General features: G+C 47.5%; 2 protein-coding genes across 2 annotated transcripts in view; both read right to left on the reverse strand.

Annotated features, from left to right (window-relative positions):
- Positions 1–20,861, reverse strand: part of ADORA2B (adenosine A2b receptor) — a 34,243-nt gene extending 13,382 nt beyond the window's left edge. Inside the window, 1 exon segment of the mRNA XM_007526169.3 lies at positions 20,058–20,861. Within this exon segment, the coding sequence (XP_007526231.2) occupies positions 20,058–20,392 (335 nt within the window). The 5' untranslated portion in view covers positions 20,393–20,861.
- Positions 1–23,178, reverse strand: part of SPECC1 (sperm antigen with calponin homology and coiled-coil domains 1) — a 340,972-nt gene that overhangs the window by 12,551 nt on the left and 305,243 nt on the right. The window lies entirely within an intron of this gene.

A 23,178-nucleotide genomic window follows, 5' to 3' on the forward strand; every position in this document is an offset into this window, starting at 1 on the left:
CTGCAGGGGAGTCGCTTCACAGATGGTGAAGCAGGTCTGCAGGTGTCTTTCTCTCCCCGTCTTCCCCTCTCTCCATTTCTCTCTGTCCTATCAAACAATGATGACAACAATAATAACTACAGCAACAATAAAAAAAACCCAAGGGCAACAAAAAGGAAAATAAATAAACAAACAAACAAAAACTAGTAAAGTCATGGGTCGTTTGGAATATACCTAAAATAGACTTCTTAGCTTCTTGGAATATGCCTAAAATAGACTTCCTAGCTTCTTCCAATAAGAAGACCTCAAATCTCATCTGCTATATTCTTACCTTTAGGTTCCTGATTATTAAACAGTTTGTTCCGCTTTATATTTTGATGCTTTTCAGCCACCAAGCTGCAGATGCTACAATGATGCCAACCTGGGAAGACCACCTCACCAATGTGTGTTGGAACACCATCTCCCCAAAGCCCTACCCCACTAGAGAAAGATAGAAACAGGCTGGGGGTATGGATTGACCTGTCAACGCCCATGTCCAGCAGAGAAGCAATTACAGAAGCCAGACCTTCCATCTTCTGCATCCCATAAGGATCTTTGATCCATACTTTTAGAGAAATAAAGAATAGGGAAGCTGGGGGCCAGGCTACCGCACCAGGTTAAGTGAACATGGCGCTAAGTGCAAGGACTGTCATACGATTCTGGTTTGAGCCCCTGGCTCTCCACCTGCAAGGGGTCTCATCACAGGTGGTGAAGCAGGTCTGCAGGTGTCTATCTTTCTCTCCCTCTGTCTTCCCCTCCTCTCTCGATTTCTCTCTGTCCTATCCAACAACAGTAATAATAATAATGACAACAATGGCAACAAAAATGGCCTCCAAGTGCAGTGGATTTGTAGTGCAGGCACTGAGCCCCAGCAGTAATCCTGGATATAAATAGATAGATAGATAGATAGACAGACAGATAGGAAGGGAGAGAGAAAGGAAGAAAGAGAGGGGATTTGGGTAGAGATGTCTATCTGTTCTGTCCTATACCAGCATTAAAATTCTTGAGAATAATTTTGAGTGTGTATATAAAAGACAAGGAGAAAAAGCAAATGTAGTCAAATATGAGCAGTTTGTGAATCTGAGTGTTGTATAAATGGAAATTCATTTTGCAACTTAGAAGCTTAAAAAAAATAGGCCAAGGAAGACAGCATAATGGTTCTACAAAAAGACTCTCATGCGAGGGTCTGGGCTTCCAGGCTCAATATCTAGCACCACCAGAAGCCAGAGATGAGCAAAGCTTATGCCTAAGGCTCCAAGTCCCAGGTCCAGTCCCCAGCATCACAATAGAGCAGAGCAGTGCTCTGTAAAAAAAAAAAAAAAGGGGGGGGGGGTGGGGAGAAAAAGGAAGGACTGGCAGTGAGGTGGAAATCTGTTGTACCCAGAAGCTGCTCTGCAGTCTGGGAGTAGTCTGGGAAACACAACAACAATGCCTGGAAAGTGGTGTAGTGAATAAAGTGTTGGACTCTCAAGCATGAGTTCCTGAGTTTGATCCCCAGCATCATATGTGCCAAAATGTCTTTCTAAAGTCTTACTGGCTTTGAAGTGGTGAGCTTTGAAATTACAGCTTCTCTGCATGTCAGGCATGTGCTCTGCTGCTGAGATACTTCCCAGGCCCTTAATCAAGCTTTAGAGTGCTTGACATTATGAAAAGGGAATAAAAGAGGGAGGGAGTGAGGGTAGGCTTGGGAGACAGCATAATGATTATGCAAGAAGACTCATGCCTAAGCCTAAGGCTCCAAGTCCCAGGTCCAATCCCCAGCATCACACTAAACCAGAGCATAGCAGTGCTAAAAAAAAAAGGGGGGGGCAGGGTTGAGGACTGGCAGTGAAGTGGAAATCTGTTGTACCCAGAAGCTGCTCTGCAGTCTGGGAGTAGAGTGGAGATGGCAGCAATCAGAGGTCACAGATTAGGGGCAGAAGAGCCAGGAACCCCCTCCCCCCTACTTCCTCAGTCTCCAGGCTCACTACAGCAGCACCCCTGAAGGGTGGTGACTGCCTCACTTAGCAAGACCCCTACCCCCCAGCCAGGCCCACAAGTGCTATTGAATCTGTTCTCTAACACCCTGTCCCCCAGCCATCCCACACTCAACACAAGCTGTCCATGGCAGGGTGGTAGCACACCCAGTTGGAGTACATGTTACCATGCACAAGAACCAGGTTCAAAACCCCGCTCTCCATCTACAGGGTGGAAGCTTCATGAGTGGTGAAGCAGTGCTGCAGGTGTCTTATCTCTTCCTCCCCTCTCAGTATCTGCCTCTATCCAAAACATTTATTTATTTATTTATTTATTTTTGCTTCCAGGGTTATTGCTGGGACTCAGTGCCTCCCTGTTCCTGGTGCTCCGGTGCACTACCCCGAAGCAAATAGTCCTATAAAAAAATTTTTTTTTACGCTGAAGTTGTCTCCTCTCTCTCTGCCCCTCTCAATTTCTGACTGTTTCTACCCAACAAATAAAGATAACTTTAAAAATTTTAAGATAAAACTTTTAAAAAGAAGTTTTTAAATATTCTTTTTTAAAGTATTTTTTAAATATTTATTCCCTTCTGTTGCCCTTGTTTTATTGTTGTAGTTATTATTGTTGTTTTTATTGATATCGTTGTGTTGGATAGGAGAGAAATGGAGAGGAGAGGGAGAGAGAAAGACACCTACAGACCTGCTTCACCACTTGTGAGGCAACCCCCCTGCAGGTGGGGAGCCAGGGGCTCAAACCACTATCCTTACGCTGGTCCTTGCGCTTTGTGCCACCTGCGCTTAACCCGCTGCACTACCCCCCCCCGACTCCTGAGAATATTTTTAAAAGCTGTCAGTGCAGTTCACTCACCAGTCCTACAACTGACAAGCAGCAGCTACAGGTGTTCTCAAGAAGGTCACACATACTCACTAGACAGCCTCACCTCCTTCTGCCCAATGTCTCCTATAAATTTTATTTTATTTACTTATTTATTTTTGGCCTCCAGAGTTATTGCTGGGGCTCAGTGCCTGCACTACAAATCCACTGCTCCTGGTGGCCATTGTTTAGTGGATAGGACAGACAGAAATCGAGAGTGGAGGGGAAAATAAGGGGAGAGAAAAATAAACACCTGCAGACCTGCTTCAGCCCTTGTGAAGCAACACTCCCCTGCCCCCCACAAATAGGGAGCCAGGGGCCCAAAACATGATCCTTGCGCTTCATACTGTATGTGTTTAACCTGGCACACCAGGTGGTGGCACACACCACCCAGCCCTCTGCCCCTAGTGCTTCCTTCACTGCTGTGGCTCAGATTTCTTTCTGTCTGGGTCTATGTGGCTCAGGCCCCTCGGCAGACACCAGACATCAACACTCCTTGGTGCACTGACACATCTCAGATCTTTCCCTGGTCATACTCTCTTCCTTCTCACTTGGATAAGAACTGGCTGCCCTGCATGATCTTGTCGCCTACATCCTCCATCCTCCCTGCTGTCCACCAGTCAGTCTCTGTCTCTCTGTCATTGCCAGGTCAACTTTTTCAGATAGAAAGAGAAGCTTCTTACAATGTGATGGGGCACAGAGTAGCTTTTAATTCACTTTTAAGTTTTTTAAATTTTAGTCAACAACTTGTTTGGCTTTAAATGTTAACTCATTTTTTTTTTTTTCAGCCACCAGGTTCCAGATGATAGCATGATGCCAACCAGACTTCCCTGGACAGACAACCCCACCAATGTGTCCTGGAGCTCCGATTCCTCAGAACCCCGCCCCACTAGGGAAAGAGAGAGGCAGGCTGGGAGTGTGGACCAACCTGTCAACGTCCATGTTCAGCAGGGAAGCAATTACAGAAGCCAGATGTTCCATCTTCTGCAGCCCACAATGACCTTGGGTCCATAATCCCAGAGGGTTAAAGAATAGGAAAGCTATCGGGGGAGGGAGTTCTGCTGGTAGGAATTGTGTGGAATACTGTACCCTCTTATCCTACGGTTTTGTCAGTTTCCTTTTTATAAATAAATAAATAATTTTTTTATCTTAGAGTCAGGAGAGAACCAGAGCTACCCACCTGCAAGGGAGTCGCTTCATAGGTGGTGAAGCAGGTCTACAGGTGTCTATCTTTTCCCCTCTCTGTCTTCCCCTCCTCTCTCCATTTCTCTCTGTCCTATATAACAACGACATCAATAACAACAATAATAACTACAACAACGATAAAAAAGGGCAACAAAAGGGAAAATAAATAAATATTAAAAAAAAATTTTAAGTAGGGAAGAATGGTCACTAAAAATGGTGGATTCATAGTGCTGACAGCAAACCTCAGCAATAATTCTGGTAGCAAAATAATAATAATAATAGAACATAATATAATAAATACAATACATATTCCAGATTCCATATTGGAATATTGTCATATTCCAGATTAACGTATTCTGGAATATTATCATATTCCAGATTAACAATTTGCCCCCCCCCAAATCCAAGGTCATACTTTAATATAGTGGAAACACACAAAGGAAATAAATTCATAACCACTATAAAAACAGAAGTAGAGAACTGTATTAGCAAGCATGAGATGGTGATGAGTTTCTAGAAGCCAGAGGCATAGAGCCATGATGTGGAAGCAGGGCTGGCCAGGAAGAGGCTGCGCTCCAGCAGGCGTAGGTTCCAGAGTGGAGTTCCAAAGAGACAGAAATAAAGATGAGGACAGCCTGGAGACCAGCCTTGTGGGCCATCTCACCCTCCAGTCACTGTCATCCTCCTCCAGCTGGAGAGAGCAAGTAAGTGATGGTAGATGGAGCCAAAGAATTTTTTTTAATTATTTATTCCCTTTTGTTGCTCTTGTTGTTTTATTGTTGTTGTCGTTGGATAGGACAGAGAAATAGAGGAGGGGGAGAGAAAGATAAGACACCTGCAGACCTGCTTCACCGCCTGTGAAACGACTTCCCTGCAGGTGGGGAGCCAGAGGCATGAACCAGAATCCGACACCGGTCCTTGTGCTTTGTACCACGTTCGCTTAACCCTCTGCGCTAACACCCAACTCCCAGAGCCAAAGAATTTTAATTAGCTTCCCAGGGCTGGGAGATAGCATAATGGTTATGCAAAAAGACTTTCATGCTCCAAGGTCTTAGGCCCAATCTGCAGCACTACCAAAAACCAGAACTGAGCAGTACTCAGAGTTGAAAAAAAAAGAGAGAGCAAGATTAAGTAAAAATAAAATGGGCTTCCTGCTGTCAGAAAGTTGGGCATTCCAGCAATACCATTCATTCATCCAGAGAATGTCTGAATGTTCTTCCCCAAAATAAATACAAACAAATAAACAAACAAAAACAGTGTCACATCACACCAAGCAGGACTGCTCTGTTTTCAGACAGTGGGGGAACTTGCATGCAGTCTGCATTATAAGGGGATTTGGACCATATAATATCAATTCCCAAGTGGATCAAGGACTTGGATGTTAGACCACAAACTATCAGATACTTAGAGGAAAATATTGGTAGAACTCTTCCACATAAATTTTAAAGACATCTTCAATGAAACGAATCCAATTACAAAGAAGACTAAGGCAAGTACAAACCTATGGGACTACATCAAATTAAAAAGCTTCTGCACAGCAAGAGAAACCACTACCCAAACCAAGAGACCCCTCACAGAATGGGAGAAGATCTTTACATGCCATACATCAGACAAGAGTTTAATAACCAACATATATAAAGAGCTTGCCAAACTCAACAAGACAACAAATAACCCCATCCAAAAATGGGGGGAGGACATGGACAGAATATTCACCACAGAAGAGATCCAAAAGGCCAAGAAACACATGAAAAAATGCTCCAAGTCTCTGACTGTCAGAGAAATGCAAATAAAGACAACAATGAGATACCACTTCACTCCTGTGAGAATAGGAGAAAAGGTAATAGCAGCAAATGCTATAGAGGGTGTGGGATTAAAGGAACCCTCCTACACTGCTGGTGGGAATGTCAACTGGTCTAACCTCTGTGGAGAACAGTCTGGAGAACTCTCAGAAGGCTAGAAATGGACCTACCCTATGATGCTGCAATTCCTCTCCTGGGGATATATCCTAAGGAACCCAACACATCCATCGAAAAAGATCTGTGTACACATATGTTCTTAGCAGCACAATTTGTAATAGCCAGAACCTGGAAGCAACCCAGGTGTCCAACAACAGATGAGTGGCTGAGCAAGTTGTGGTATATATACACAATGGAATACTACTCAGCTATAAAAAATGGTGACTTCACCGTTTTCAACGGATCTTGGATGGACCTTGAAAAATTCATGTTAAGTGAAATAAGTCAGAAACAGAAGGATGAATATGGGATGATCTCACTTACAGGCAGAAATTGAAAAACAAGATCAGAAACAAAAACACAAGTACAACCTGAAATGGAATTTGCATATCGCACCAAAGTAAAAGACTCTGGGGTGGGGGTGGGTGGGTGGGGTGAATACAGGTCCAAGAAGGATGACAGAGGACCTAGTGGGGGTTGTATCGTTATATGGGAAACTGGGGAATGTTATGCATGTACAAACTATTGTATTTACCGTTGAATATTAATTCAACATTAACTCCCCAATAAAGAAATTTTTTTTTAAATTAATTCAAAAAATGTTTTCTAAAGTCTCTTCAAATTTCATAGGGCCTTGGTAGGAAAGGGTGGGCGTGGTCCTGTAGCTGAGCCTTAAGGGTGCTGTGGAGTTGGGTATGGGGTGGTAGCAGCATACTTAAAGAGGTGTGAACCTGTCCTCATCAAACACCTCAGTTAGATATGACAAAGCAGAAAAAAATAAGACTTAACCAATATTTATCTTTACTTCTTTTACTTCTAAAATCTGTTAATCTTAAAAATAAATTAATGAGTATTAAAAATCTCAGTGGGAACTATTCTGTTCATATCCTCTCCCCATTTTTGAATGGGTTCATTTGTTGCTGCTGAGTTGGTGAGCTCTTTATATAGCTTAGTTATTAGCCCTCTTGTCTGATGTATGGCATGTAAAGATCTCCCGTTCTGTAAGGGGGTCTCTTTGTTTGGGTGGTGGTTTCTTTTGCTGTGCATAAACTTTTTAATTTCTTTTGCTGTGCATAAACTTTTTAATTTGATGTAGTTCCATTGGTTTGTTTTGTTTTAGTCTTCCTTGCAATTGGATTTGTATCACTGAAGATGCCTTTAAATTTTAGATGGAAAAGAGTTCTGCCAACATTTTCCTCTAAGTATTCAAAGAAGAGATCCAAAAGGCCAACAAATATATGAAAAAATGCTTCGAGTCATTGCTTGTCAGAGAAATGCAAATAAAGACAACAATGAGATAACACTTCACACCTATGAAAATGTCATATATCAGAAAAGGTAGCAACAAATGCTGGAGAGGTTATGGGGACAAAGGAACCCTCCTGCATTGCTGGTGGGAATGTCAATTGGTCCAACCTCTGTGGAGAGCAGTCTGGAGAACTCTCAGAAGGCTAGAAGTGGGACCTTCCCTATGGGATGATCTCACTCATTGGCAGAAGTTGAAAAAACAAGATTAGAAGGGAAAACACTAAGCAGAGCTTGGACTGGAGAAGGTGCATTGCACCAGTGTAAGACTCTGAGGGTTCAGGTCCTAGAACATGATGGCAGCGGAGGACCTAGTGGGGGTTGGACTGTTATGTGGAAAACTGGGAAATGTTATGCATGTACAAACGACTGTATTTTACTGTCAACTGTAACCCATTAATCCCCCCAATAAAGAAAACAAGTATCTTTAAAAAATGTCAGTGGAAAAAGAGTGCAGGTATGGCTGACCCTCCTGCAGACACAGAAGAGAGTTGGCAAAATAGCTCGCTCACTTGGATAGTGCACTGCTTTGCCATGTGTGCAGCCCAGGTTCGAGTCCAGCCTCCACCACATTGAAGGAAGGGTCAGTGCCGTGATCTCTTTCACTCTCTCTCTTTTCTGCCTCTATCTTAAAAAGAAAAAAGAAATATAAACATTTGGGGCATAGGGGACCAGGTGGTGGTGCACCTGGTTGAGAGCACATGTTGCAATGCTCAAGGACCCAGGTTCCAGCCCCTGGTCCCTACCTGCAAGGGGAAAGCTTTGCAAGTGGTGAAGTAGTGCTGCAGGTGTCTCTCTGTCTCTCCCTCTTTGTCTCCCCCTTCCTCTTAACTTCTGGCTATCTCTATCCAATAAACAAATAAAAAAAACATTTGGGGCATGTAAGGAATATAGGGAGTTTATCTCCACACAATGGAAAAGTTATCTGTGAGTGTGCACACAATCATGGAGATATAAGAAATGGCAGGATGACTGCTAAGAGGCACACTGGGACACCAGCAAGGGTAGTAAAGCTGGGTCACAGGAAGGAAGGGAAAGTCCTCCTCTAGCTTTCCTTTAATTGCCAGGTGGGAAATTCATGATCCAAACCAAACTACAGTCCGGCTTTAGTTTGAGCTGAGAGTAGCACCTAAATGGAATTTGGAAATTGTCCACCTGGCAGAGCATGTGCATTAAAGACCCTGAGTTTGAGCCCTGACACCACATAAGAGCACAACACCAGGGGCAGCACCATGCATGGTGGAGCAGTGCTATGGTCTCTCCCTTTCTCCCTGAAATAAAAAGAATAGAAAAGTCTGGGAGTGGTGGAATCATGCATGTACAGACCTGGTATTGCAAAAACAAGGCTCAGAGGCAGGAGTGCATTTCCTATCGAATCACACTACTGTGTTCTAGAATGAGTAAGAACCCGTGTTCTAGTTAAAAACAAACAAGCAAAAAGACACTACAGGGGCCTGCAGGTGTCTATTGCCCTTTTTGCCCCTCCCCCCGATTTCTATCTTATCAATAAAGGAAGGGGGAAAATATTTAAAAAGAGAATCATACAAGTAAAATATTATGGATACTGTTTATCAGTCTCTGACTTCCAGCAACTCCCCATGGCATCCAGGAAGCTTTGTTACAGCTGCAGAATGAGCAGTGAATGGTGCACAGCCTGGCAGCGTGGAAGTCCCCCTTCGCTGTGACATCTGAGTGGAAGGACAACAGCAAACAGTGGCAGCCTGTGTTCAGCTGCTCAGGAAACCACAGAGGAAGGATGGTGACTCACTATCCTTTACCTTTCCTTCCCCCCAGTTTTAACCTTTTCTACAGTTCCTTCACATCACCTGAGCCACCTTTCTGAAAGCAAAACCTCTGGGGGGGGGCAGTGTCTCCCCTCATTCAGCCTGCAGCTGAGGGAGGAGAAAGAGGCAGAAGGGGATCCACATAGAAAACAAGGGACAGGCAGCTGGAAGGAGAGGGGGGCAGGTGTGTGTGCTGAGCTGTGTGGTTGGCCTCAAGATTCTGTTTAGGGAGCCAGGCATGGTGCATCCAGTTGACAGTATACATTATCATGTACAGGGGCCTGGGTTCAAGTCCCTGGTCCCCACCTGTAGAGGGGAGCCTTCACAAGTGGCCAAGCAAGTGCTGCAGATCCCTCCCTCTCCCTCTTTCTCCTCTCTCTCAATCAGGGTCTCTTTCCTATCAATAAAATAAAATAAATTTTAAAAAGATTCTGTTTGGAGACAGGCTGCACCCAGAGGTGGCCACCACAGAGGCAGGAGGGAAGAAAGCTGTTCCTCCTTCCCTCCCAGCCTGGGCTTTACAGTGCTGACATTTCTAACTCTAACCCACCCTCAGGGGCTCACCTGAACTCTCCGCAAACCTCCAGGCCCACTTAGTTGGCGTGCTCAGCCCCCCACCCAAGGCTGTGTGCACCCCCACACAGACACACCTGCTCACAGGCTCCACCTGAGCTCAAATTGCTCTTTCCACCCAGTTCTCCCACATACACATAACTTGTGCATCAGCCCCCTAGAAGAAGCTCTTGCCTCTCCCTCAGTCTAGATAGGGCCAGAAGGCAATGAGGGTGCCCAAGACCTCTGATCTCAACTTTCTTAAAAATAAACAGGGAGTCGGGCAGTAGCGCAGCAGGTTAAGCACACGTGGTGCAAAGCGCAAAGACCGGTTAGCATCCCGGTTTGAGCCCCCGGCTCCCCACCTGCAGGGGAGTCGCTTCACAGGTGGTGAAGCAGGTCTGCAGGCGTCTGTCTCTCTTCCTCTCTATCTCACCTTTCTCTCTCAATTTCTCTCTGTCTCTATCCAATAACAAATTTTAAAATTTTTTTTAAATAAATAAATAAAAAACAAATGGGGGTTAAGTGGTGCACCCAGTTAAGCACACATAGTATTATGCACAAGGATCCATGCAAGGACCCGGGTTTGAGCTCCTGCTTCCCTACTGCACTGGGGAAGCTTCATGATCGATGAAACAGGTCTGCAGGTGTCTCTCTTTCTCTCTCCCTCTCTATCCCCATACCCCTCTCAATTTCTCTCTGTAATATCAAAAAAAAAAAAAAAAAAGGCCACCAGATGTGATGGATTTGTAATGCTGACACTGAGCCCCGGTGGCAAAACAAACATATATACACACACAAATACATATGAGAAAGAAAGAGAGTGTGTGTACCAGAGCATCACTCCAGCACATGCATTGCCAGGGATCCAACTCAGGACCTCAAGGTTGAGAACCTAACAGTTTATCCACTATGTCATCTCCCAGACTGCACTGCTTTCAAAGAAATTTTCCAAAGAACTTTCTGCTACTTGTCATGAAGTTCTGCTGCCAACAGTGGTGTCCCAGTCTCTCAGAGACCTCAGGGGTGAAGAAACCAACTTCAGGCCAGTTTCCAAAGGTCAACAGCAGCTGAAGCTCTGGGAGGCCTGTGGTCTGAGGAGGGGCGGGCAGGAGGGTGCTCTGCAGCTCTCGGTGCGTTTCGTACATTTCATCAGCACTGGCCAAGCAATTGCTCTTCCCTCACGCTCTTCTTCACTCAGCTAGAGTTGTCTTTGTACTGAGCAATATGTATTTTTTAAAGATGTATTTATTAATGAGGAACTGGGTTGGGAAGAGAGAACCAGAGCATCACTCTGGTATACACATGGCCAGGAACTGAGCTCAGTACCCCAAACTCAAGAATTCAATGTCTTACCCACTGTGCCACTTCTCAGGTCGTCAACAAATATATAAAAGACCCAATGTGCTGATATCCTTATTCACCCACCATTAGAATGATTCACTTAGTTGGGGGGTGAGGAAGGGGGCCTGTGAGGGGAGGAGTTGGGATGGCTGTGGAGCTTGGGGCCTTTCCTTTGTTCACATGTTGGTGAGAGGCTCCCAGTTTCTGTGTTACCCCAGGCTAATCATCACTCTCTAGGCTGACTTCCTCACCTGTGAGGTGGAGACAGTTATGGCATCTGCTCCATAAGGTGAGAAGAGCACATGAAATCAGGCTCTGACAGTACTCAGCATGCAGAAAAGGGTCAACAGAGTGACTGCTGTTTACACTACTAAAGATTCTGCCATGGGGGCTAGGCAGTAGCATACTGAGTTAAGCTCCTATAGTATGAGACCCCTTCAAAGATTCCAGTTCAAGCCCCTGTTCCCCATTTGCAGGGAGGTTTGTTGCTTCACAAGCAGTGAAGCAGGTCTCCAGGTGTCTTTCTTTCTCTCTCCCTCTCTATCTTCCCTTCCCCTCTCAATTTCTCTCTGTTCTATCTTTAAAAAATTTTTTTGAAAAAATGGCCACAGGAGCAGTGGATGAGCCCCAGTGATAACCCTGGTGGCAAAAATAAAATAAAATTCTGCCATCCAGGGCTGAGGACTATACTTTCCTGCCTGAGACTCTGAGGTCCCAGGTTCAAACCCCAGTACCACCAAAGCAGAGCAGTGCTATGGTTAAAAAAAAAAAAAGAGGGGGGTCGGGCGGTGGCGCAGTGGGTTAAGCGCATGTGGAGCAAAGCGCAGGGACTGACGTAAGGATCCCGGTTCCAACCCCGGCTCCCCACCTGCAGGGGAGTCGCTTCACAGGCGGTGAAGCAGGTCTGCAGGTGTCTATCTTTCTCTCCCCCTCTCTGTCTTCCCCTCCTCTCTCCATTTCTCTCTGTCCTATCCAACAACGAATTGCGTCAACAAGGGCAATAATAATAATAACCACAACGAAGCTACAACAAGGGCAACAAAAGGGGGAAAAAATGGCCTCCAGGAGCGGTGGATTCATGGTGCAGGCACCGAGCCCAGCAATAACCCTGGAGGAGGAAAAAAAAAATTCTGGGGAGTCGGGTGGTAGCACAGTGGCACAAAGTGCAAGGACCAGTGTAAGAATCCCGGTTCAAGCCCTCAGCTCCCCACCTGCAGGGTGTCACTTCACAAGCGGTGAAGCAGGCCTGCAGGTGTCTGTCTTTCTCTCCCCTCTCTGTCTTCCCCTCCTCTCTCCATTTCTCTCTGTCCTATCCAACAATGACGATGACATCAATAATAACAATAATAATAACTACGACAATAAAAAAATAATGGGCAACAAAAGGGAATAATAAATGAATAAATATTTTTTAAAAAAAGAAAAAAATTTTGATGTCCAGACCTCACATCTGTTCCTTCTAAGATACCCACAGTGTCATCACAAGGAGACAGGTAGGTGAGAGACAGAGACAGGGTCCTGCCAGGGCCACACAGGCAGGGAAAGGAGCACAGGTTATCTGTCACAGGAGAACGTTCACTTCTGGCCCTCATTTCTTTTTCTTTTCCTTCTCTTCTCCTCCTTTGCGGTACCAGGATCTCATACACATGCAATTCACACATGCACACACACACACTTTCCCATTTAAGATATGACGGAAAGTCATCAGCTTCCTAAATTCTGTGGTGGTACTGAGAAACAAGCCAGACACTTCCTCCTTTTCGTGCTCCCGGGCAGGCTAACCACCTCTAGGACAGATGATGACTGGTCACTGGGGGCTCTTCCTGCCATCTGGGGGCCATTCATCTGGGGGCAGTTGGGAGACCTGCATCCCTCCACCCTCTGCTCCAGTTTAGCAGCAGATTCATATGATGGTGGAGGGTTTCCTGGGGCTGCCATTAGCAGAGACCCCACAACTCAGTGGCTAGAAACACTTGCTCTCTCAGCACTGTAGGTCAGAGGGCTGCAGCCAGGTGAAGGCAGGGCAACAAGTCTTACTGGGGCTCAGGAGAAATGTTAATGCTTCCCCCAGCTCCTAGTGGCTAGCTCCTCCTAGCACTCCCTGGCTGGTGGCACCATTCCAGCCTCCACCTCCATCTCCTTTCCCTTCGACACTCAGTGGCGACAAGATTATCCAAGAAGGGAGTTGGGCAGTAGCGGGTTAAGCACACGTGGTGCAAAGCGCAAGGACTGGCTTAAGAATCCTGGTTAGAGCCCCCGGCTCCCCAACTGCAAGGGAGTCGCTTCACAGGTGGTGAAGCAGGTCTGTAGGTGTCTATCTTTCTCTCCCCGTCTTCCCCTCCTCTCTCCATTTCTCTCTGTCCTATCCAACAACAATGACAATAATAATAACTATAATAATAAAACAACAAGGGCAACAAAAGGGAATAAATAAAATTTTTTAAAAAAATTATCCAAGATAAGCCCCTTCTCTAAGAGCCACAGAAGGTTACACTCATCCTGTTGCCATATAAGGTGGTGTTCATGCTCACAGGTTCTGGGTATTAGATCCTGAACATATATGGACATCATCTTTTTTTAAAAATATGTATTTATTTCCTTTTCTTGCCCTTGTTGTTTCATTGTTGTAGTTACTAATGTCGTTGTTGTTGGATAGGACAGAGAGAGGAGGGGAAGACAGAGAGGGGGAGAGAAAGACAGACACCTGCAGGCCTGCTTCACTGCTTGTGAAGTGACTCCCCTGTAGGTGGGGAGCTGGGGGCTCGAACCGGGATCCTTACGCCGGTCCTTGCGCTTAACCTGTTGCGCTACCGCCCAACTCCCAGACACCATCGTTTTTTTGGGGAGGTACCATTCAGCCCACTACAATGGGATTGACCTGGAGGAGAAAAAGAAGAGAGAGAATAGGAAGAAGAGCAAACCCCACAACTGGAGAGCTGGGATGGGGTTGGGAGGGACAGACACACACACACACACAAACACACACACAGACCCAGAGCTGTAATCTTGTAAAACCACTTTAGGTGAAGTTCACAGTGTGGGGTTGTAGCTCAATAAACTAAACAAAGCTTTGGAAGGTGGGAAGGTGACTTAGTTAGAGTGTAGGATTTATAAGTATGAAGTCCCAAATTTCATTCCCAGCACCTTATATGCCAGTCTGAGGCTCTGGTTCTCCTCGCCACCACCACCACCCCCACACTCACTTCATCCTAATCTCCTTCAGCAAATAAATCTCTTAAAGTCAGTGGCCCAGGAGATGGCAGGGAAGGGTGGTGGATTTTAATGCGTGAGGTCCCATGTTCAAACATAGGCATTACATATGCCAGAGATGCTTCTCTCTCACGTTCATAAATTTTTAAAAAATTCAATTTTTTAATGCTTTGCTTCTTTAAGAAAAAAAATGTTTTTAGGGGCTAGGGAGATAGTATGATGGCTATGCAAAAAGACACTCTAAGGTTCCAGGTTCAATCCCCTGCATCACCATAAGCCAGAGCTGAGCTGTGCCCTGATTAAAAAAGAAAGAAAAGGGAGTCAGGCGGTAATGCAGTGGACCAGCCTAAGGATCCCAGTTCGGGCTCCCAGCTCCCCACCTGCAGGGGAGTCGCTTCACAAGCGGTGAAGCAGGTCTGCAGGTGTCTATCTTTCTCTCCCCCTCTCTGTCTTCCCCTCCTCTCTACACTTCTCTCTGTCCTATCCAACAACGATGACATCAATAAAAACTATAACAATAAAAAAACAAGGGCAAGAAAAGGAAATAAATATTAAAAAAAAAGAATGTGCTTAATAAAAAGAAGAAAGAAAGAAAGAAAAAAGGGGGCCAGGCAATAGCTCACATGATGCAACGCACAAGGACTGGAGGGGGTCACTTCACAGGCGGTGAAGCAGGCCTGCAGGTGTCTCTCTTTCTCTCCACCGTCTTCCCTCCTCTCTCAATTTCTCTCTATCTTATCCAATAACAGCAGCAATAACAATAACAACAAGGGCAACTAAATGGAAAAAGTGGCCTCCAGGAGCAGTGGATTCATAGTGCAGGCACCAAGCCCCAGTGATAACCCTAGAAGTAGAAAAAATAAATAAAAGCTTTGGAGGGAGTCGGGCTGTAGCACAGCGGGTTAAGCGCAGGTGGCGCAAAGCACAAGGACCGGCATAAGGATCCCGGTTCGAACCCCGGCTCCCCACCTGCAGGGGAGTCCCTTCACAGGCGGTGAAGCAGGTCTGCAGGTGTCTATCTTTCTCTCCTCCTCTCTGTCTTCCCCTCCTCTCTCCATTTCTCTCTGTCCTATCCAACAATGACAACAACAATAATAACTACAACAATAAAACAACAAGTGCAACAAAAGGGAATAAATAAATAAAATAAAAATTAAAAAATTTAAAAAAGCTTTGGAAATGGGAGTCAGGCGGTAGCACAGTGGGTTAAGCGCCGGCGGTGCAAAGCACAAGGACCAGCATAAGGATACCGGTTCGAGCCTCCAGCTCCCCATCCGCAGGGGAGTCGCTTCACAGGTGGTGAAGCAGGTCTGCAGGTGTCTATCTTTCTCTCCCCCTCTCTGTCTTCCCCTCCTCTCTCCATTTCTCTCTGTCCTATCCAACAACAACAACATCAATAACAACAACAATAATTACTTCAACAATAAAACAAGGGCAACAAAAGGGAATAAATATTTTTTTAAAATAAAATAAAAGCTTTGGAAAGACACTCCAAATCCCCTCACCAACTCCAGCTCAGTCTGTTAAAAGGTGTTTAGTGGAAACCTCAGAGAAGAGGCTTAGAGTTCAAAGCTATGGAATGGAGGTTTTACAAACACTGCAAATGGCTCTTTCCCTCCTTTTTCAAAGGTCATCCCTAAATGAAGCATATTCTAAATCAACCTCACACTGAGTCATACACTCCTCATACTCTTAGCTTATTCTGTGTATATGTGGGGGTGGGGGCAGGGGAGCGAGAAGAGAGTTAAGGGATGAGGAAAGAAGTCATCAGATATCCTCTGAGTTTGTAGTATTGCATCAGGGCACACAGTCTTCAACACCCCCTCACAGATCTAGCACAGCAAGACCTTGAGGGAAAGACTCCTTGTGGCAAGAGGGTTCCTGGTAGGTCAGACATATACCTCCCCTCCCCAGTCCACCTAACCAGCAACTCAGCCTGGGAAACATCCTCTGGAAGCACCTCTATGGCCTGTACAGACTCAAGTCCTCAACACAGCCAGGGAAACTGAGTCCAGGAGCAGGGGATGGGAGGCCCAGTCTGCCTGAACTCAGCTGGGGGTGGAGCACACAGGGGAGCCTCCTAGATGCAGGAGGAAAAGTGCCTGAGCTTGAAGTGAGAAGGGGGGGGCTGCTGGGGCACATGCCCACCCCCACCACCTCCAGCAGCTGGTCCTCCATCATGGCCATTCCTGGTGGCACCCAGTACTGGGCTCCGCCAGAGCCTGAAACAGAAGCCACCTAAGTTGGCCCAGTAGGTGCAGGCTTTGCTCAGCTAGGAAGCATTCCTCCCAGGGCTCAAGGTCAGCACCTGGTACTCCTTTTCCACCCTGTTAGCATCCTTTGTACCTGGCATCACCTGGGGCTCCCTGTCCTCCCAGCATGGCAGCCCTCCACACCTGAGTCAATGCCAGGGCAAGGGGACAGCGGGGTCTGCAGCCTCCAAACTTAAGAGTTGAGGGCCAACACAGACAGTGGGGCACAAGCCTGGCACTACACACCCTGGGCACAAACATGTGTCTTCCTAACCTTATTTTTCGCATGCAGCAGGCTGGGGGTAAACACCAGCCCAGGTAGGAGGCTCCCACCCTCACTACTGCTTGCCTTTAGAGGGATGACCTTTCCCTCTTCCCAGCAAGAAGCTGCCCTCCTTTACTTCCACCTGCTGTTCCAGGATCCCATGAGAAACCCCAGCCTGCGCTAGTACAGTGAAGAGGGCAGCAGGGGTAGGGGAACTGGTGACTTGCACATATTACCATGCATGAGGACCCGGCTTTGAGCCCCCCAGCCACCACCTTACAAGAGCTCATGTAAGGAGGGCAAATTTCACAAGTGGTGTGGTGTAGTGTTGCCATAGTCTCCTTCTGTGTCTCTCATCTTCTATCTAAAAAAAAAAATAGGGGACTGGGTGGTGGTGCACCTGAGTGTGCACAATGCCAAGTGCAAGGACCCAGGTTCAACCCCCCACTCCCCACCTGTAGGGGGGAAGCTTCTAGAGTGATGAAGCAGGTTTTCAGGTATATATCTTCCCCCCCTCTCTTTCTTTCTCTCTCTCCCCTCCTCTCCTCAATTTCTTTCTCTTTCTACCTCTCTCTCTTTTAAATATTAATTAATTAATTTATGTATTTATTTATTTTACCAGAGTACTGCTCAGCTCTGGCTTTTGGTGGTGTGGAGGATTGAACTTCAGACTTTGGAGCCTCAGGTATGAGAATCTCTTTGCATAATTATGTTATCTCCCTTGCCCTCAGTCTCTCTGTGTCCTATCAAATAAAATAGGGAAGAAAAAAAAAAGGCCACTAGGAGCAGTAGATTCACAGTGCTGGCACCAAACCCCAGTGATAACCCTGGTGGCAAAAAAATAAAATAAATGAAGAAGGGTTGAGCGGAGGTAAATAGCACACTGTTTATACAAAGAGACTCTCATGCCTGAGCCTCCAAAATCCCAGATTCAATCCCCAGTACCACTATAAAACAGTGTGGCGGGGGGGGGGGGGGGGGTAAGGGGGGGGGTTTCAGCTCAGGGCTTTGCAGCTCAGGAGGCAGTGCACCAAACTTTCAAGCCCGGAGGCCCTGAGTTCAATCCACAACATCACATATGCCTGAGTGATGCTCCACTTCTCCCTCTCCTTCCCTCTACAGTGTGTAGTGGATAAAAAAAATCTTTAAGAATCCCTGACTTCAGGTGAGTTCTCACAGAAGCAGAATCCATCGTAAAGGTACCCAGGCTGAAAACCTCACAGTCTCTCCCAGTAAAAGTCTCTCTGCAGAACAGGAAGTGAAGATGCCAGCCCCCTAGGGAGGCTGGGGGGGGCGGGACACTTTCCAGGGGAAAGGACATTGGCAGCCTCTTGCACACCCTCCTGATGGAGCTTGAGCTAACAGGAGCCAATCAGAAAGCAGGTGGGGGGGGCCTTTCTGTTCCCCTGCCATCAGCAAGGTCAAAGAAGAAGTCAGGAATCTGTGATTCACTTTTCTTCCCCCTTCATGTACTCACACCCAGTTTTTTTTTTTTTTCAGGACCCGCCCAGGATGGACCAGAGCAAGAAGTAACAGAAATCAACTTCTGATGATACTTTCTGCTCTAGGGTGTTGTATGCTTTACATTGGGTAGTTCTCCCCCGCCAAGAGAATTGCATCAGTCCTGTTAATTTCGCGGCCCGCTTGGCCCCGCCCCTAGGAAACCCGCCAGAGTTCCAGAGTGAGAGAGTTGCAGAGTTTCAGAGGGTTCCCCAGTACGAGAGTTCCAGAGTTCCAGAGTTGGAGGGTAAGAGGGAGTGCTGGTGCCGCCGCAAAGAGACAGCAGAGTTCTGTTTGGTGATTAGTTTGTCTTAGTTTATGAATCGTTGTTCCTGAATAAAGAAATACAGCTTCCCTGCCCAGCCGTTGTCTCCGCGTCTCTGTTACCCGCCCGTGAAGCCAACCCGCCCGGCAAGAGCCTACGAATTTTAACAACACTAGGGCATCGACTCTTCCAGTAACGCCAGGGGAGCAGGGTCTCTCTGGATCTCAGCCAGGAGACAGTCCCAGGGACCAACTCAGGCTGGGAGTGTGGGACTAGTCTCTCTGCTGGAAGCCAACAGAAAGGCCATCAAGTGACCAGGAGGACACTGAGACACGAAGAGGCCCCAGAGAAATGGAGACAGATGAAGCCCTGAGCTTCAGAAACCCTGACTCTGCTGCATATGTTACCATCCTGATCCTGGTCAGATGCCAAGGGCAGCAGCCTCAGAGAGATCCAGGCACGCAGACCCATCTCACAGCCACAGAGCCCCTTCTGGGGCCTAGGACACACTCCGAGGGGCCAGGCTCCAGGCTGTCTGTAACAGATTCCTGGAAGCTTCCTCACCACCAGAATCCACCAAGCACATGCCCCTAACAATCAGCGGTGGCAACGGCAGGATGCACCCCGGGAAATGACAGCACACCTGCTCCCCACACCTTGGGCCACACACAACCTTGTCAACTCCAAGTTCCAGTCCTGACTCTGCCGCTCACTCCAGATATGCCAGCATGAATGCTAGCCCTGGAATGACAGCAAGGGCCAAGTGACAGTCTGTGAGTGAAGTCACTCCCTCCTGCCTCAGCTTCAGCCCCTGGGAAAGCTCATGCTCATACAAGTCATAAATACCAAAGTCACAAATACCAAAGGGGCCAAGAAACACCGCTGGGTATTCTTTACTTTAAATAAGCTCCAAGCTCCTGCTCTCAGCTTTGAATCTGTCACCTACTGGGGCTCCCTTGCTGAAGCACACAGACCTGTGAGTTGTCCAGAATTGGATGGAATTTTGTTGCCACTTCCCTGCGGGCTGGGCTAGAGCTTGGCAAAGGCATGCACTCCAAGGGGCCCCACCCCACAAACAGGTGCGTACTTCCCCACTTGGGAAGAGGGCTCAGCAGTGACACAAGCCGCTGGGGAGCACACAGGGACAAAGGGAAACACGTTCCCCAAAGTTGAATGGCCCCTTCTCCCAGGGAGGCCCGGCCCTCATGCTGCACAGGCCAGCAGCTACCAGGTTCCAGCGTCCACGTTGCCGCTGACCCTCCCGGGGCCTCCAGACGCTCTGGATCCCCAACCTCCTCCGACCGGGCACGGGGTGGACAGTGGGAGACTGAGGCCGGTGTGTTTTGAGGTTTGGGGATGCAGACGGGGGGTTATCACCCGCCAAGTGGGATGCTGGCTTTCCCCAGAAGTTCCAAGAAGCCTCTCCCAGGACCGCCGGGGTTTGCTGACTTGCGAGGCCGGTGCTCAGCCCACTGCACCGTCTCTAGAGCAACGGAGCCCTGGGGTTTGCCTCTCGGAGGGTGCAGATTGGGGGGCCGCCGGCTCCTGCAGACTGGGGCGAGGCGTGGTGTGCGGGGGCGGCGCGGGTCTCACCTGAGCGGCACGCGGATGGCCAGGTACCTGTCGACGGCCACGGCCAGAAGGCTGAAGATGGAGCTCTGAGTGAGCACCAGCACGAAGCAGGCGAGGAACAGGCAGCTGTAGAAGTCGGTGCACAGGCCCAGACTGATGGCCACGGCGAAGGGGATGGCGAACAGCCCCACGGCCACGTCGGCCGCGGCCAAAGACACCAGGAAGTAGTTGGTGGGCGTCTGCAGCGCGCTCGACGAGCCTACCGCCGCGCACACCAGCACGTTGCCCGCCACCGACAGCGCGGCCAGCGCCAGCTCCAGCGCCACGTACAGCGCGTCCAGAGGCGCCAGCGGCATGGCCGGGGCGACTCGCCCACCCGGAGGGGCGCGGGGCAGCCGCTAGGGCCCCGCCGCGCTCGCCGCAGCGCCCCGACCCGAGTCAGCAGCGGTCTGCGCCGCCCGCTCGGCGAGCTCGGGCCAGGGCTCCGGGGCGGGGCCGCGGGGCAGGAGGCGGCGCTCATTGGCCAGCGCGTCCACCCGCCTGGTCCCCGGGCCCGGCTCCCAAGGCCCCCGAGCGGAGGCGGCCTGAGCAGCCCGCGGGAGATAGCCCGGGCGCCCGCCCGACGGACCATCCTGGAGGCTTCCCCTTTTATTTTACTTTATTTTTTTTCTTACAGGTCCTTATTTTAACATGGCCATTATTATATATCTTCAGTACAGAGAACTATCTCTTCATATATAGAAAATGTCGCATTCATTTTAATTAATATTTGAATAAATGGAAAATATACTTTACTTCAATGAAACACATTTTAATAGTACTTTTTAAATTTTTAAAAAGATTTTATTTATTTATTTATTAATGAGAAACATAGCAGGAGAGAGAAAGAGCCAGACATCACATGTGCTGCCGGGGATTGAATTCAGGACCTCATGCTTGAGAGTCCGATGCTTTATCCACTGCTTCACCTCCCGGGAAACTTAATAGTACATTTTAACAGTATGACTAGATCATTTTCCAATATAATATTAATTTACATTGTAACTGGCAGTACATGAATCCTAATCTTGATATTATAGTTTTTAAAGTTATTGAAATTATTTTTTCAAGTGTATCTTTTACTTACCATTTTTATGTCTCAAAAATCACTACTAGGGAGTCGGGCGGTAGCGCAGCGGGTTAAGCGCACGTGGCGCAAAGAGCAAGGACCAGAGTAAAGATCCCGGTTGGAGCCCCCAGCTCCCCACCTGCAGGGGAGTCTCTTCACAGGCGGTGAAGGAGGTCTGCAGGTGTCTGTCTTTCTCTCCCCACTCTGTCTTCCCCTCCTCCCTCCATTTCTCTCTGTCCTATCCAACAACGACAACAATAAAACAACTAGGGCAACAAAAGGGAATAAATAAATAAATAAAATCTTTTTAAAAAATCACTACTAAAACACAATACTGAAGAATATTGTGGATAATATTACTGCATCTCCTTTTTGTTTTTCTCACCATCCCCATCAACAAAGGTCTGTGTCCCCACCCCCACCCTCACAGATAACCACTATAGTTCACCCACAGTTTAGATATAGGCTGACATTTTTTCAGATTCGTATATTCAAAATTCCCTATATTCTGCATATGAGTGAAACCATTCTGTAGTTGTCCTTTACTTCTAACTTGCTTCACTTAAGCATAATTATCTCCAGTTCCACCCACTTTATCCCAAAGGACACAGTATCATCTTTTTTCTTTATTGCTGAGTATATGTCTCATAACTTTTTTATCCAGTCATCTGTCAAAGGGCATTTTCGTTGTTTTCAAGTTTTTGCTATTGTGAATGAAGCTGCTATGAACATGGGGGTGCATATATCCCTTTGAATCAGTGTTATTTTATCTTTGGGATAAATGCCTAGGCGTGGGATTGCTGGGTCATAAGTTATTTCCATTTGTATTTGTTTAAGGATTCTCCAAGTTGTTGTTTATAATGACTGCACCAGTTTACATTCCCATCCGCAGTTCAGTAGAGGCTCTCCTTTTAAAACCCTGCTTCGGGTAGAGTCATACCCCCTAGACAGACACTCCACCCTAAGGCTTAGGGGTGGAGTGTCTCAACAACAGGCCACTGGATGCAATTTGCTAGGAAAGGCCTGTAGTCCAGTGGCATGGGCAGTACTGGGGTGAGGGTGCCCTCCAAGTCTTGAAGAGGAGCCTGAAGGTGCAGCGGGTGTCTGGACCTGAGCTCTGCCCCTTCCTGCCACAAGGGGCATTCAGGGGTGCTGCTTCCCCACCTCCCATCCAGCACTTGGCTTGCACCCTTCCCCCTCACTGCCCAGGTGGTTCCAGCTCTGCCTTCCCACTGCCTGCACTCTCCTGAAACGCCCTCCCTGTTCCTTGGACCACCTTTACCCTTCATGATCATCTGGGAACAGCTGAGGGTGACTCCAGATTTCACATACGTTTTCACCCTTAACTCCTAAGTCTGCCTCCTTTGAGCCAGGTCTGACCAATTTCTGGTTTTAACACCAGACTCTCCAACCCTTACCCACACCTGATATAGTATGCTGACATTTTCCCTTCTGGATTTGTCCCCACATCCGGATTGGTAGAAGCATCAGCCCTAAGGCCGTGTCCCAAGTCAGCGCCTCCCCTGCCTTTTCTCCTCCCTCTCCCCTCACCCTCCTCATTTGTATTTGAGGTAAGTAACCTTGGTTTACAACTACAGGTGTTTTAGAAGTATAATTCCTCAACTCTTCAAAACGAGTGGCTATTTTGGTTGTCACACCCTCCACCAATGCACTGAAATCCCATCACCCTTGAACTCCCTACACCCTCCAAACTACTCCCTCCCTAATCCCCCTTGAACACCTCAGTTTTGCAGTTCAGTGCTCAAGGCTTGTCTTCATCTTTTTTTCCTCCAGGGCTATTGCTGGGGCTCGGTGCCTGCACTACAAATCCACTGTTCCTGGAGGCTTTTTCCCTTTTGTTGCTCTTGTTGATTATTGTTGTTGTGATTATTGCTGTTGTTATTGCTGTCATTGTTGTTGGATAGGACAGAGAGAAATGGAGAGAGGAGGGGAAGACAGAGAGGGGGAGAGAAAGATAGACACCTGCAGACCTGCTTCACCACCTGTGAAGCGACTCCCCTGCAGTTGGGGAGT

Source organism: Erinaceus europaeus, chromosome 12 (assembly GCF_950295315.1).
Source record: "Erinaceus europaeus chromosome 12, mEriEur2.1, whole genome shotgun sequence".
NCBI classification, from domain to species: Eukaryota; Metazoa; Chordata; class Mammalia; order Eulipotyphla; family Erinaceidae; genus Erinaceus; species Erinaceus europaeus.